Genomic DNA, 16153 nt, shown 5'->3' with positions numbered 1-16153 from the left:
TTTTCGGGGGCAATATGGGATGAACAATTAACATTGGGCTTGGAAACAAGAGGCAAACCCCACACATTATTAAATGTTTTTAAAGTTAGAAAATGATTGAGCTGATATGATATTATTTAGGTATCTTGCAGCAATTTATTCTATTGAGACAGCAAAATTATTCTTGCACAGAGAACTATAGGGCAGATTAGGGCATTTGATTATAATAGATTAGGGCAGCACAGTGGCACAGCTGTAGAGTCGCTGCCTTAGAGCGTCAGAGATGGGTTCGATCCTGAATGCAGGTGGTGTCTGTATGGAGTTTGTACGTTCTCTCTGTGACTGTGTGGGTTTTCTCCAGTTTCCTCCCACACTCCAAGGATGTACAGGTTTGTAGGTTAATTGGCTCTAGCAACAAAAAAAAAAATTGTTTCCAGTGTATAGGATAATGCTAGTGTACGGGGTGATCACTGAGTGGCGCTGACTCAGTAGGCCGAAGGACCTGTTTCCGGTGCTGTATCTCTAAAGTCTAAAGTAAAGTCTAAAGATTAGTTTATTGTAAGGTCAAAGTCCAACTGACATACTGTTCTTCGGACTAACAGTCATTTATTTGGCCAGAAAACAACACACCATTCACACCAGCACATTCTTAGCCCAGAGATTAAAAGTGCACATGAAGATTTGCAGAAAAAAGTCAGTCCAAAGTTGGACATATGTTGCCTATATTTGCTTGTTACATTCAAATATTTTATTCCCCAGTATTTTTGTTTTTGCTTTCCAGCATGCTCAGTTACAGTATGATGTGTATTTGACTAAAACAAAAAATGGTGCATTTCTTGGAGGCAGAGGCAGTTTTAATTTGAACCAGTTCTTTAGGTCACTTGAATGTACTGGAGCAAGTAATACCACGGAAGGCAGAAAATGATAATAAATAAACCCCCGGAAGTTTGAATTCTGAAATCAAAACAGAAAATGATGGAAATACTAAGTAAATCAGGCAGCAGCTGAAGAAAGAGAATGAGTTAACATTCAGATCTGAAACTCCTCATTAGAAGTTAAATTGAAGGGTTTCAGATGTGAAGCATTATCTCGGTTTCTCTTTCCACAGATGTTGCCTTATCGGCTGAGTGTTTGCAGCATTTTCTGCCAACAAAGTGAGGTGATCAATAGTTTAAATTTACTAATTCTTTCTAATTTTCTCACAATTGAAAATAGTCTCCCCTATAAAAGTGATGCAAGGAAAGTAACAATTAATTTCTATTAAAAATGCATATGTTGAGTTAATATTATGTGATTTATGTCCTGTATTGTATTTCTTTCCCATAATACAAACACTACTTTGAACTTTTAAACTTGCAGCCATTGTCATCAACATCTCACATGATGGTGATTTGTTACCTGGAAAGACATGGGTATAAACTGCATTTGGAAAACATCACCCATAAGGTATTGTCCACATTACAGCATCCTGCCTTGTAACACTTAGCTGGTTCTTTGCAACTGCCGTGTTAAAGTTGTAGAACTCTAGATTTAATAATATTGGGAGCAAAGGTCGAGATCAAGTGGCACAGTGGCGCACTTGGTAGAGATGCTGCCTCACAACACCAGAGGCTCTGGTTCGATCCTGACCTTTGGGGCTATCTGTGTGGAGTTTGCACGTTTTACCTGCAACCATGTGGGTTTTGTCTGGGTGCTCCAGTTCCCTTCCGTGTCCCAAAGACGTGCAGGCTGGTAGGTGAATAGGCTTCTGTACATTGCCCCTATTGTGTAGGCAGTGGGCAAGAAGGTGGGATAATGTGGAACTAGTGTGAATGGGTTGGTACGGATTTGGTGGGCTGAAGGGTCAGTTTCCATGCTGTATCTTTAATTTAAACTATAAAGGTTCTTGCTGGAGCCACATACAGCCCCATCATCAATGAGAAAGAAATTCCAAATTACCGTGGTTTCTCTTCTGTTTCAATCTGCCTTACTATGCTCTCCATCCATGACATCAAATCCCGGACCATACTGAAAAAGCGGAATTTCTCAGCTGTATCAATTAACTGGGTACGCCGACAATCACAAGCATCCAAAAGTGCCTTCCAGGCCTCAACCACCTCCTGCTCTCGTTTCTGGATTGCTGCAGCTTTATCCCCTGCATAGGCTGTCTGCAAACGTCCTGCGTCATCTTGGAACTGCTGAACCTATTAAAACAAAAATCTATTGTATTATGTAGCCAAGATAAAGTCAAGGCACAACTTTATATTCTGCCTACCTTACAGTTTTCTAACTATAAATGGGCAATTCAATTTGAATCACCTAAACTCTAGACAGATGCTGCTTAACATCTCTCTACCGTTGTTAAATTGTACATAATGGTCTTTCATTAAATGAAGCAATACTATTGATAACTAAATTACAATGAAGGGAGTTTTGGTAAAAATCCATGGGAGGGTAAAATAAATGCGCATTGAATAAGGTTTCAATCAATTTCCAAAATAATAAACTGGAGTTAGCAAATTAAGAACTAAAATTTCAGCGTTTTGTTTATAGAAAAAATTGCCAGGCAGTAAATTCGCCCAGTCATCACAACCAAACACACAAAATAAATTGTTAGAACATAAATTGAATGTACAAGTTGCATTTTATGAATCAAAATATAAATATGCATCAAAAATGTATTTACTGCCTTGTGTAGAAAACTTTACTTTGTTACAATAGGAGCATACAACACAGTAAACAAAATAAAACGTTACTTCAATCCTGATTGTATTCATGCACACTCCAAATTGCTGGAAGAAACTAATGGAGTTGTTGACTAATCATAGCAACCACTCCTCCTCAATTAGGCTGTAACAGACCCAACTCCAATATGTCCAAACCCTCAAATCCAAGCAAGGTTTGGGAGCCAAGTTCTAACAAGTGGATTATACTCACCATATGTTACATCTCAAATTACTCCTACACACTGCCCCAAAATAAGATTGTATCAAGTGAGTGAAACTGATATAATTTTCACGCTGTCATTCTGCTACTACTTAACAGTGCCTACATATTTATTTCTATCATATGTTTGTAACAGTGCGCTGTACCTTTACACCCAGGGAATGAATATCTCTTTCAAACGTGTTGTGCATTCTGTGGAAAGATTCTGCTGTGTTGGCATCACGGCCCAGTTCCTCTGGCAATTCCTCGTGCTTTTCCTGGATCAGGCTCAAAAGCTCTTTGCCATCGTAGAAATATTTGTGGAGTTCATAGGAGGCGGCCAGCAGCTGTGTCCGGGTGTCTATCAGCTCCAACAGGTCAGCCCAGGCTTCGTTCAAGCTGTCCTTCCATGCCGCAATGTCCGCTGCCTCCGAATGGCCCGAGTCAATGAGATCGTCAATCAACATATTGACGCTGTCCACTCTCTCCTGACCAATCGTCCCAGTGTCTCGGGCAAACTCACGGAACTTTTCCCTCAGCATCTGAAAGCGGATAATTTAGTTATTTTATTATTGTCACGTGTTATTACAGTGAAAAGCTTTTCACGCATGTACAGCGAGGTACAGTGAAAATAGCTTTTGAGAGGGATGACAGAGTTGATGTGGACAGCTTTTCCCTTTGAGAATAGGGAAGATTCAAACAAGAGGACATGACTTCAGAATTAAGGGACAGAAGTTTAGGGGTAATATGAGGGGGAACTTCTTTACGCAGAGAGTGGTGGCGGTCCACAGTGGTATCTAAATTGATAGGCATATGGATGAGAAGAGAATGGAGGGTTATGGTACGAGTAGGCAGGTGGGACTGGGGAAAAAAAATTTCGGCAGTGCAAGATGGCCTGTTTCCGTGCTGTAATTGTTATATGTTATAGTCAGAATAAAGATGATCTGATGCAGGATAAAAGTATAATGTGTAGTGCAAGATAAAGTCTGGTGAAGTCAGAATAAAGATAATAATTAAACACAGTGAGCAGGCTTTTGCTTGTTACTAATTAAACTATAGTTGTCTTCGGCATATCTGGCCTGGGTTCTGCCCAAGTTCTGAAAATACTGCTAGAATTTTATGATCAGAATCTGTGGTAACCACTAGAACTGTTCACTTTATTAACTTTCTCTAACCAACTTTATGTCACAGATTTACAAAGCTTCTTTTTCAATTTTATTTTAGCGATAGAAATATGTGCCACTGCTGCTCAAAATATATTTCTTCTTCCCTTGCTTCACCACCTCCAGTTTTCTGTAATGTTTGCATAGAACATAGATTAGCACTGCACAGGAACAGGCCCTTTGGCCCACAATGTCCATGCCCATCATGATGCCATGTTAAACTAATCTCCTCTGCCTGCACGTAATCCACATTCATCCACTCCCTGCACGTCTATTGCCGATCTGAAAGCATTTTCAATGCCAACATCGTATCTACCTCTTCCACCACCAGTGTGTTTACACCCACCAGTATTAAAAAAAACTTGCCCTGCACATCTCCTTTAAACCAAAGTAGGGTCACGATCCAAAATCTCAGGAGTCTTTACTCTCCAGAGATGCTGCCTGACCAGCTAAGATAATCCAGCACTTCGTGTCCTTTTTAGTAAACCGGCATCTGCAGTTCATTAAACGTTGCTGCTTTCACCTCAATGCTATGCAGTCTGGTCTTTGATGTTTCCACTCTGTGAAACTCCATCAGGTTTGTCCTGATCTCAACCTGTGAGCCCACAATATCCACCAAGTAAAGAAACAGAACTAAAATAACTAAATTGTACCCAGGCTAAGAAACCTAAACAAGAAACCTACAATGCTGAAAATTTTACAATCAGATAAACTTTATTAAGATTGTCCCATGGTTATGCAACAAAAAAAAAAAGATGAAATACTCACTGTAACTTGGTCAAAGTCTTGTCCTAATTCCTGTGAAGATGCTGCTAGATCCCTTTCTGCAATCCATTGCTCCAGATCTATCACCTCACGATTCAACTGGAAGAGATTGTGCATATCGTCCAGTTTTTTCTGGCGCTCATTTCCTAAATCTCTGAGTCCGGCATACTGCTTGTCCACCTGTCCTTGACGCCTAATAATCTGCTCACTGTAAGTGAATCAAACTATCAGTTATTAATTGATTCCAACTGAATCTTTGCGATTTCTATTTGAAATGGAAGTTCGACATCTTGTTAATATGAACATGCTTTATCATCATCTGGAGAATCCAGGTTAAACAAGTTTCCTCAGCATGATGCAATAAAATGCCTTTCAGGACAAAGATAACAGCCACAGAGAAAAGATCAAGGGTCTTAAAACTGGAATAGAAGCAACATATTTGATCATATGTATTAACCGCTATTAACACATTTGTGTGGGTATCGTGACAGAAGCCTCGTCGTGGCGATCCCCAGAAACGTCAACACGATGCACTCTGTGACCCGTCGGGCGACCAATTCTGTCAACATGTTGGACGACGACAGCAGCCAACAGCGAGCGACACGTCGTCTGACACACGAGCGAACAAACACATTTGTGTGTGACTTAATGAGGTTGATGATTCTGTGGGGTCAGAGGTGGAGGGGGAATGGGTGTGGGGAGGGAGGTTTGGTGGTAGGGAGCATGAGGAATGATGTGCTGCATACTGTACCACCACCTCCTCCTGCACGATGCCTGAGACTGCCTTGAGCAGGTTATTTTATTTTTTTTTAATATTTTATTTATTAGAAGTGAGTACAATGCATTGGTACAAAAACGATGTTAACATATTACATTCTCTGTACAACTTCCTTTTTTTTTTTAAAGAGAGAAGTGAGAAAGGAGAGAAGAAAAAGAGGTTGTGAAAAGTGAAGAATAGATTAGTGAGCGTGGGTGAAAAACCAATAAAGAAAAAGTGAAAGAGAAGGAATAAGTGAAGAAGGAAAGCAGGAGGGAGATTATTCCATTGCCACAGTGAGATGTTTTTTTTTAATATTCTAAATCATCTTTCACCCATACCTGAAACTGTTGGTTTTCATGATACTATGTCACCACATGAATCCAAGAAATCAATAAATGGGGACCAACTCCTTAAGAATAGGTCTTGTTTGTCTATTAGGAGGAGTCTCATTTCTTCCAAATGTGCTGTGTCCAGCATATTACTAATCCACATTTTAAATGTTGGTATATTAAAATTTTTCCAAAATTTAAGTATGTTTTTTTGCTGTTATTAACCCATAATTGAAAAATGAGTTTTGGTGTGTATTTAATTTGTTCCCATCTCCACTTACTCCAAATATAATAATTTCAGTGTTAGGTTCCATTTTTGTCTTAAATAGCTTTGAGAATATATCAAATATATCACACAAAAATTTATAAAGTTTTGAACAAGAGACAAATGAGTGCGTAATATTGGCATTTTGAGAAAGACATTTATCACAAATGGGAGAAATATTTGGATACAATTTATTCAACCTAGTTTTGGAATAATATAATCTATGTAATATTTTAAATTGAATTAAGTTATGTCTAGCATTGATCGAACATTTATGTATATGTATCAAATATTTTTCCCATGTTTATTTTGAGATTTTTATCATTAATTCTTTTTCCCAGTCTTCTCTAATTGCCTCTGTTGATGGTAATTCTATATTTAAAAAATACTGTTATACAAGTATGATATTAAATTTTGTTGACTCCGCATTGATATTCATTACTTCTTCCAGTGGGTCTAAAATTATACTTTGGAATCTTGGTATATATTTCTTCATAAAGTCACAGGACCTGTAGGTATTTAAAATATTCATTGTTATCCAATTTAAATTTGGATTTTAGTTGTTGAAATGACAATAAATTTACCAACTGATACAAATCACCTACCTTTTTAATTCCCACTTTTTCCCATTGTTTATATGTTTTATCCATACCAGATGGTTTTAAATACTGGGCTATTCACTATTGGTGTTAACACTGAAAAATTTCTTCTTAATGTCCAGATTCGTATTGTATTTTGTATAATTGGAACCAACATTGTATGCTGTAAGTTAATTTTTGTTGTTTCCAGATTCGTATTGTATTTTGTATAATTGGATTGGTGTTGGCCGTGGACGTCTTCATATATAACATATGCTGCAGCTTTATTGCTCCGAAAAAAATGATCGCTCCCGCCCTCCGTTCTGAAGTCAACCACCATCTCCATTTTTATCTATTCCAACTGTTGAGCAGTACTGTCCAACCAATAAATTATATTTTTAATATGTACTGCCCAATAATAGTATAGAAAATTAGGTACTGCCCAATAATAATGCAAACCCCCCCACCTCTTTGGGTTTGCACAAGTGATTTCTTTTAATTCTATGTGCTTTATAATCCCAAATAAAATTAAAAATATTTGAGTCTAATTTTAAAAAAGTGTTTTGGTATATATATCGGTATAGATTGGAATAAATATATTATTTGTGGTAGCGCTATCATTTTTATAACGTTTATTCTGCCGATTAGTGACAGTGGGAGCGTTCTCCAAAATTTAATCAGTGAATCAAATGTATTTAATAATGGTATAAAATTAGCATTAAATGATGATTTATATCTTCTAGTAATTTGAATACCCAAATACTTAAATTTTTCCGTTGCGATTTTAAATGGAAATTTTAATAGGTGATTCGCTTTCTGGGGTTTTAATGACATAATTTCACTTTTATTCCAATTTATTCTATAACCTGAGAAAGAGCCAAATTCCTCTATTAGATTTAATAGATTCGGGATACTCATTTGGGAGTTTGTAATATATAAAAGTATATCATCTGCATATAGTGATATTTTATTAATAGTATCCTTAGTATTATATCCCTGAATATCCGGATGCCTTCGTATCCTTTCAGCAAGCGGCTCTATCATAAGTGCAAATAGCAGGGGAGATAAAACACAGCCCTGCCCATTGCCCCTCGATAATTGAAATTTTGAAGATAACATATTATTAGTTAGTATTCTTGCCATTGGTTTATCATATAGTAATTTAACCCATCTGATAAAATTCTCTCCCATATTACATTTTTGGAGTACTTTGTATAAATATTGCCATTCTACCTGATCAAATGCTTTCTCTGCATCCAGAGATATAACTGACAAGTCTTCCTTTTCCGTTTTGTATGAATACATTATATTAAAAAGGCGTCTCAAATTGTTAGATGATTGTCTTTTATGTATAAACCCCGTTTGGTCCGGATTTATCAATTTATTAATATATTTACTCAATCTTCTTGCTAAAGTTCTTGCTAAAATTTTCTGATCTGTATTTAGGAGTGATATGGCTCTATATGAGCCCGGTTCTTTTAAATCCTTATCTTTTTTAGGTATTAACGTAATTGTGGATTCGGCTAATGTTTCTGGTAATTTATTTTCGGTAAAAGCATATTTATATAACTTAAATAACCGTGGTACTATTAACTTATGGAAACCTTTGTAGAATTCATTATTAAAACCATCTGGTCCTGGCGTTTTCCCATTTTTCAGCTCTTTGATTGTTTCACTTATTTCTTCCCTTGAGCGGGTTTGATGGAGATGTTTGCAGGAAGGCAAAGACGGTGAATTAAAGCGACTATATGGCCGTTGGGATAAATAGCTTGTTGCTGTGCTACAGACTCAATGTGGTTGGATATAACTTACTGGCAGATGGTATGATGTAGGGTCTGACTAGAAACATCATCGCTGCTTCTCTTTCCAAAGATCCTGCTTGAACTGCTGCGTGCTTCCAGCATTTTCTTTAATATAATTTTGACAAATATGGCAAGTGGCATGGAGCAGAAGGAAAGGCAGACAAATGGGAATTCATCATCACTAAAAATAATGCCGCTGGCTCAACGTACAAAACAGGGTCCTGCTGTTCCTCCAATTACACTTTGATAACCAATTCTTCATTTGATGTATCCAGGTATCTAAGGTGTGCAGTTAATGGCAGGCTTGGCTTCTGCACGGTGGGGCAGGTGGAAAAACAAACGGAACATGACTTTAATTCCACTATGTTCCCTGCTCAAGGTCAAGCACATTCTTGCCCTTTGGTTTAACCAGAATAACATGACAGCACTCTGGAGTATATAATATAGCCACTGTAAAGGCGGCTTAATGGTATATATTTCCCTGAAATAAACACAATGGTCCTCAGGTTTCAGTGGAAATGAGTTCTACTGGTTGTCTAGGTGCACTTCAATATTTAAAATTAGAGGGTGTTATTTCATTTGATTCACTGGCCTATGCATGGCCTCGTGGGATGCTGCCTGACCTGTTGAGTTACTCCAGTGTCTATCCTTGTCAATGTATCTCTGTAAAGCAATGTCTAACACTTCAAAAGACAGTGATTACCAGGACCTTTAATCTGCTCGTGGATCTCACTGAACTGCGATTGATTATAATTATTCAATCAAATGTAGAAAGGGGTTTCTTTTAAAAGTAAATCATGATTACTTTTCTTCACCGTTTTCTTTTACATTGAACCCAGTATTCATTCTTCACCTATTAAATGTTGGATAATATGGTTCTTTATGTGTCATCCTCTGAAAGCTGAGATAAACAGTCGTGCACACCTGTACATTTCACTCCCTTAATTTCTTTTTGCTTAATTGTAAATTTCAAATCCACTAACCAGTGGATTTCATCAATAATAGAACAAATAAATAAAATTAGAACAATTTTGGCACGTTAACTAATGATAAGCATCACCTAAGGAACATTTGAGTAGACTTTTGAGGAGTTAAGACTCACCCCTCCGGGTGCTCAGCAGCCAGAAGTATTTGGGCCCTGTTGGCAAGCTCTTGAATCATATTTCCGTAATCCAAGATAGCCTGCTGCAGGATCTGGTGTTTCTTCAACATTGAGGTCGCACTATCTTCATCCTAGAGAAAATGTGAAGGTTGGACATATATTGGAGATTGCTATCATAGATGAGTATGTTCTAAATATTATACATCAGTGCAAGGCTCTTCAAGCTTCTGCGACTGGTGATTACTGCACGCCAAAGACGAGTGTAGTTGAGCCAAATAATGTTTAATGAGTGTGATGTTTGGTGAATTGTGTGGGGTGGGAGGACCCTTAGCTACTCCCGGTGGGGGGGGGCGGTGTTGGTGTGTGCGTGTGTGTGTGCGTGTGTGTGTGTGTGCGTGTGCGTGTGCGTGTGTGTGCGTGTGTCCGTTTTGAGTTGTCTTGCTGCCAGCATTGACTAAAGCATTAAAGACTTCTGTTGTAAATTAAAGACTCTGAAGTTTTGTGCAGACCTAGAAAACGAACACGAAAGTGAGCTTCTTAAATGTAGCTACAGAAACAACGCCGGCATGCAACCTGATATTAGAACATCACGTGGACTTAAAAAAGTGTACATGTACATGCTTCCTGCTTGCCCATTGGATGGAATAGCACATGAACATGCAATACTCCAACACAGGTTAGTGTATAGACCTAGCAACAAAACCAAAATAGTTATGGAGAAGTCTATGAGCAAAACATGAAATATTCCAGTTGGCTCAAGTAAACTGCCTGGGAATAAAGCAGACGCTTTGTTTTTATTTAAAAATTTAAAACTCTTGCACTTAATTAACTAAAACTAATATTCCACTTGCAGGCTACACTTTACCAAGTTTAACACTGACTGTAAACACATAGCCATAAAAAAATAATATTTATACTTGATGACGTTGCAAAAATAATCTAACATATGGTGTAAATACAATTACAGCTGCCTAAACCTTAAATGATATAGTTTGGCCTGATCTAGTATCCTTTAATCATAGGAGATTGAATTACAGGCTTAAAGTTAAATACCTTTGGTTTATCATCAGAGATCATGTACAGCTCCTGCTCACTCATCCAAACTTCAGCTTCTGCAGCATCGAGATAATATTGTTGGGCTTCATTTGCACTCTCCAGGCGCTTCTGTCTTTCTTCTGTTTCTTCCTGCAGTTTGGCCCACAATCCATTTAATTCTTTCAATTGTTCCTTGATAGTACCTGCATCTGGTCTCTGATCCACAATCATCTTTTCTCCCCTTTCCAACACATCATCTATACGTGGCTGATGACCTTGAATTTCCTTCTGAAATGTCTGTAGAACCAAAAAGAGAAATCATGTCAGCAACAAAGTGGGTTTGGCCATGAAGTCTAAGTAGGATCCTCTCAGAAGTGAGCAAGACAAAAAAAATGAAGTATTTTGCTGAAGTAAAGCAATAATTATAAACTTTCGCTGGTGATAAGCTTTGCAAATGTTAATTAAACGGTGGCTCAAATCCTTCTGCAGATGCCCCATACTTTCTCACAGTTGATTACCACTGTTTTCCAGTTGTTGGTCAGGGAGGTGACCTAAAACCTGCTGGTACCTCTGACAGAGCTCCAGAGTTCCTCTGTGGAGATAGGAGAACCTTCCAGAAGGACAACTATATCTGCAGCTCTCCACCAAACATGCCTTTATGGTACAGTGGCCAGACGGAAGCCACTCCACATGACAGCCTGCTTGGAGTTTGCCAAAGGGCATGAGAAACAAGATTCTCTGGTCTGATGAAACCAAGAGTTAGATAGAGCTCTAGGGGCTGGTAGAATCAAGGGATATGGGGAGAAGGCAGGCACGGGTTATTGATTGGGGATGATCAGCCATGATCACAATGGATGGCGGTGCTGGCTCAAAGGGCCGAATGGCCTCCTCCTGCACCTATTTTCTATGTTTCTAAGAATGAACTCTTTGGCCTGAATGTCAAGCGTTACATCACCTGGTCAATACCATACCTATGGTGAAGCATGGTGGTGGCAGCATCATGCTGTGGGATGTTTTTCAGTGGCAGGAACTGGGAGACTAGTCAGAATCGTAGGAAAGATGAATGGAGCAAAGTACAGAGAGATCCTTGATGAAAACCTGCTCCAGAGCGTTCTGGACCTCAGACAGGGGCAGAGGTTCACCTTCCAACAGGACAATGACCCTAACCACACAGCCAAGACAATGCAGTGACTTTGTGACAAGTCTGGGAATGTCCTTGAGTGGCCCAGCCAGAGCCTTGACTTTCTGTAATTTCTGCATGGTGAAACCAAAATGTATAAAAATGACCTTTAATAAAATCTGACAATGTGCACTTTAACCACATGTGATTTTTTTCTATTACAAATCTCAAATTGTGGAGTTCAGAGGCAAATAGATAAATGATGGGTCTTTGTCCCAAACATTATGGAGGGCACTATAAACCAGAGGACGTGCCGTGAACAACTGCAAGAAGCCTGTGCCATGTTGGGCCTTACCAATCAATCAGATCCAGAGGTTTGAGAGCTGGTCTGTGGAAGATTCAGGTAATTTAATCCAGTGGAATGAGAGTTACGGAACGGCAGTAAAGACACGACTTTCTGTCTATTTAATTTTCTGTCTCAATTCCACAATAATGGCTACAACTACCAAGGGATTGTGCTCCCTTTACATGACAATTTGACGGCATTACTGGGACACCAGGCTCCGCTCTCCGGTAACACACAAGGTGTAGCAACTCGCACACAATGATGAAATAAAACAGTAATCCTTAGTTCTATGTAGTTCAGTGTCTAATCTTCCGCAAGGAAAACTTCTATTCAGACATAGAGGAGTCTGAAGATGGGTTCTGATGCAAAATGCCACCTGTTCCTTTTCTCCAGAGATGCTGCCTGATTTGCTCCAGCTCTTTGTGTCTATCTTGCATTCACAACAGTGTGAAAACAGGCCCTTCAGCCTAACTTGCCCACACTGACCAGCACATCGCTTCTACATGAGTCCCACCTGCCTGTGTTTGTCCCATATCCCTCTAAATCTGCCCTATCCATGTACCTATCTAAATGTATCTGAAACATTGCAATACTACCTGCCACAACTACCTCCTCCGGCAGATCGTTCCATACACCCACCATCCTTTGTATGAAAGAGGTATCCCTCAGGTTCCCATTAAATCTTTCTCCCCGAAGGTACACAAAAATGCTAGAGAAACTCAGTGGGTGCAGCAGCATCTATGGAACGAAGGAAATCGGCAACATCTTGGCCCGAAACGTTGCCTATTTCCTTCGCTCCATAGATGCTGCTGCACCCGTTGAGTTTCTCCAGCATTTTTGGGGACCTTCGATTTTCCAGCATCTGCAGTTCCTTCTTAAACAAAAATCTTTCTCCCCTCACCTTAAACCTATGTCCTCTGGTTTCTTGATTCCCCTACTCTGGGCAAAAAGACTGTGCCTCTTCCAGATCTATTCCACTCATGTACACCTCTGTACGATCAATATATTGGTTAAAATAACCATCATCATTTTGAAAGCAAGTGACGGAAACAGATGATATTTTTGGAGTCGTGTACAGAACTGCATTGAAATATTTGATGGATGTTTTCCATTAATATGACCCACCTTATTCTTCTTCATTAAAAGTTGCACTGCCTGCAGATTGTGGCCATGGTCTGTGTTTGTGGCTAAAGGCATTCGTTCCTTCACCCAAAGCTAAGGGATAATGAGAAGATAAAATATTCACAAGATCACTTAATATCTCTGTACAATGCACGGTTTTAATTAATCTGTTCTGAGAGAAGTTTAAATGTAACTCCTTACAGATTCATCTTCCAGATCCCGGTAAAACTGGTAACTCATCTTCGACATGAGAAGATTTTGACGGCGTTTCTGCAGGGGGGCCATCAGCTGCAAGAATCTCTTCTCTATATCATTTTCCTTCTCATCTGTCACCAACTGTCCTTCTTCGGAGAGAATTCTGGCCTGACCCACAAGTTCCTCCACCTCTTTCTCTCGCACTTCCACTTGGTTCTCCACCATCTGTTCATAACAAAAGCAATCTATTCATTTATCCGATAGGATAAAAGGGAAGGATGATTCTGATGCAACAAAAAATGTTAGATTTCTCCAAATATTGCATTGATTTTCCATCAGATTTTAATGTTTCATAAATTGAAAATTTTATGTGAAAATCATTAGCTCTTTCATAATTTTAAAAGGACAGATGCCAGAAATACTGAAATAACAGATAGGGCTGTAGAACTTTCAGAAAAACAGGCTTGAATAAAAATAAATGATCCCAAGGCATTCTTACATATGATAAGAGATGACAGGAAGAATTGGAGATTATCAACAGAAGGCCAAGTGGAATTCACATCAATCAATTCCTGAAAAAGCCTGGATAGAGTAAATGTGGAGAGGATGTTTCCACTAATGGGAAAGTCTTGGACAGAAGGCCATAGCCTCAGTATAAAAGGATATACAGTTAGAAAGGAGGTGAGGAGGAATTTCTTTACTCAGTGTGTGGTGAATCTGTGGAATTTATTGTCATAGATGGCTGTGAAGGCCACGTGTCAATGGATATTTTTAAGGAGAATATAGCCAGATTCCTGATTGGTAAAGGTGTCGGGGGAGAAGGCAGGAGAATGGGGTTGAGAGAAAAAGATAGATCAGTCATGATTGAATGGTGGGGTAGACTTGATGGGCCGAATGGCCTAATTCTGCTCTGAAAAGTTATGAATTCCTGAGGGCTTTTTCTAAATCTATATCAGAAAAATCAATGGAGAATATTTTAATGTAATTCTTATTTGAAGAGGTCTGTAGTTTAATGTCCAAGTGTTTTGAAGCATCACAGCAGATCATTGACAAATGTTAGATAAATATTCATTCAGCAAATCCATAAAGCTAGTTGCCATAACAGATAACTCAGTTGCAACATTACAAAATAAAGTCTTTGTTAATGCACCTATAAATCTCTATAACAACTAGTGTGAATAAAGCAAATATAAACACCTGAAAGGGGTTTGAAAAAAACTATTGAAAATACGTATAACTCCACTGCAACATTACAGCATTAGATTACTGATCACCATGAAACAATTTTTGGTTGTGTGCATCATTTGTCCACTAGTGGGCAGTGTTTGACTTTCTCCAACAGATTTTCAGCAGAACATCTTGTCAATTTGCATCATTTCTCAGACTGATTTTTCAAATACCCAACAAAAAATCTCTTTGTTTTTCAGATGATTAGTGTGCATTTACACTAAATATTAGAAATGGTTAAGTGTAATTTGGATATGTTTAATACTTAGAAAAATGTTTTGTACAATTTATTCCTGTCTGCTAATTTTGCAGCGTGATCAATTATAAATTGCAACATTCACCACAGGGACGTGTGAGCCTTCAACCCTCTCTATTTTCTATACAGTCACACTTTTTTGTTTTTAAGTTATAGTTAATGTTTATGCTCCTCTAAGTTGTTTCTGTTTGCATTTATGCACTCATTTTGATAGAGATTCATAGGTACATGATCAGCGCCTTTATTTTCTATAGGATGTGGGTGGAAATAGTAGCATTTGGAGGAAAGCCACACAGTCACAACGAATATGTAAACTCCACTCAGCTAGCATCAGAGGTCAGGATTGAAGCTAGGCCATGAGGCAGCAGCTCTACTAGAGGTACTACTGCAGTGTCCTTATTCCGTGAATCTATTTATCCGTTAAAGATGAATGCTGTAATTTGCCATTGTACCAATTAACATTGACAAAATAATCAACAGTCAAAACTGTGGCAGTGAGATTTTGGAATAGGTAGTTTGAAAATCATTATTTAAGTGTGTGTTGCCAAATATTTCAAGCCACAGCTGTGGTTAAATATGTAACTTCCAAAATCAGTTATCTCAGAACCCAAAGAACTGGAGTGGCAGCAATAATTCCTCAATCCCAGGACACCTGCAATAAGATGAAGAAATTGCCAAATCGAAAGAGCTGAATAGGAAAGAGAGAGAGGGGGAGGGGGAGAGAGAGGGGGAGGGGGAGGGAGAGAAAAAGAGAGAGGGAGGGAGAGAGAGATAGAGGGAGAGAGAGAGAGAGAGAGAGAGAGAGAGAGAGAGAGAGAGAGAGAGAGGAGAGAGAGAGAGGGGGGGGGAGAGGGGAGGGGGGGGGGGGAGGGAGAGAGGTGAGAGAGAGAGAGTGAGAGAGAGAGAGATAGAGATAGAGAGAGAGATAGAGAGAGAAATAGAGATAGAGATAGATGACAGGCCCATCAGGCCCATCAGAAGCAAAGTCACGACACACTCCCACACACAAAAGTTGGGTAAAAGTTTGGAAGGCAATTCTGCAAGTATCATTGATTATCATGGAATATCATAATGAAGTTTCCTTCAATGACATCCACCTTTGTCATCAAGTTTTCCTGCCTCTCCATAGCACCCAGAGCTGCTTCTAGTTAATTACCATTTCACCATAAATGGAAAGAGCAGAATACAGGCTTCACAGGCAAATG

General features: G+C 38.9%; 1 protein-coding gene across 3 annotated transcripts in view; it reads right to left on the bottom strand.

Annotated features, from left to right (window-relative positions):
* The window catches only part of LOC129700363 (spectrin beta chain, non-erythrocytic 1-like), a 199973-nt gene that overhangs the window by 52047 nt on the left and 131773 nt on the right, over window positions 1–16153 (bottom strand). For all 3 annotated transcript variants that reach the window (XM_055640786.1, XM_055640785.1, XM_055640787.1), the window contains 7 exons: window positions 13472–13690; window positions 13274–13363; window positions 10701–10979; window positions 9648–9778; window positions 4815–5019; window positions 3051–3425; window positions 1918–2162 (listed from right to left, as the gene is read on the bottom strand). In XM_055640786.1, the coding sequence (XP_055496761.1) occupies window positions 1918–2162; window positions 3051–3425; window positions 4815–5019; window positions 9648–9778; window positions 10701–10979; window positions 13274–13363; window positions 13472–13690 (1544 nt within the window). The remainder of the gene's footprint in view (window positions 1–1917; window positions 2163–3050; window positions 3426–4814; window positions 5020–9647; window positions 9779–10700; window positions 10980–13273; window positions 13364–13471; window positions 13691–16153) is intronic.

Source organism: Leucoraja erinacea, chromosome 9 (assembly GCF_028641065.1).
Source record: "Leucoraja erinacea ecotype New England chromosome 9, Leri_hhj_1, whole genome shotgun sequence".
NCBI lineage: Eukaryota > Metazoa > Chordata > Chondrichthyes > Rajiformes > Rajidae > Leucoraja > Leucoraja erinaceus.
The sequence above is the reverse complement of the archived record's forward strand: the minus strand, read 5'-3'. Positions and strand labels throughout refer to the sequence as shown.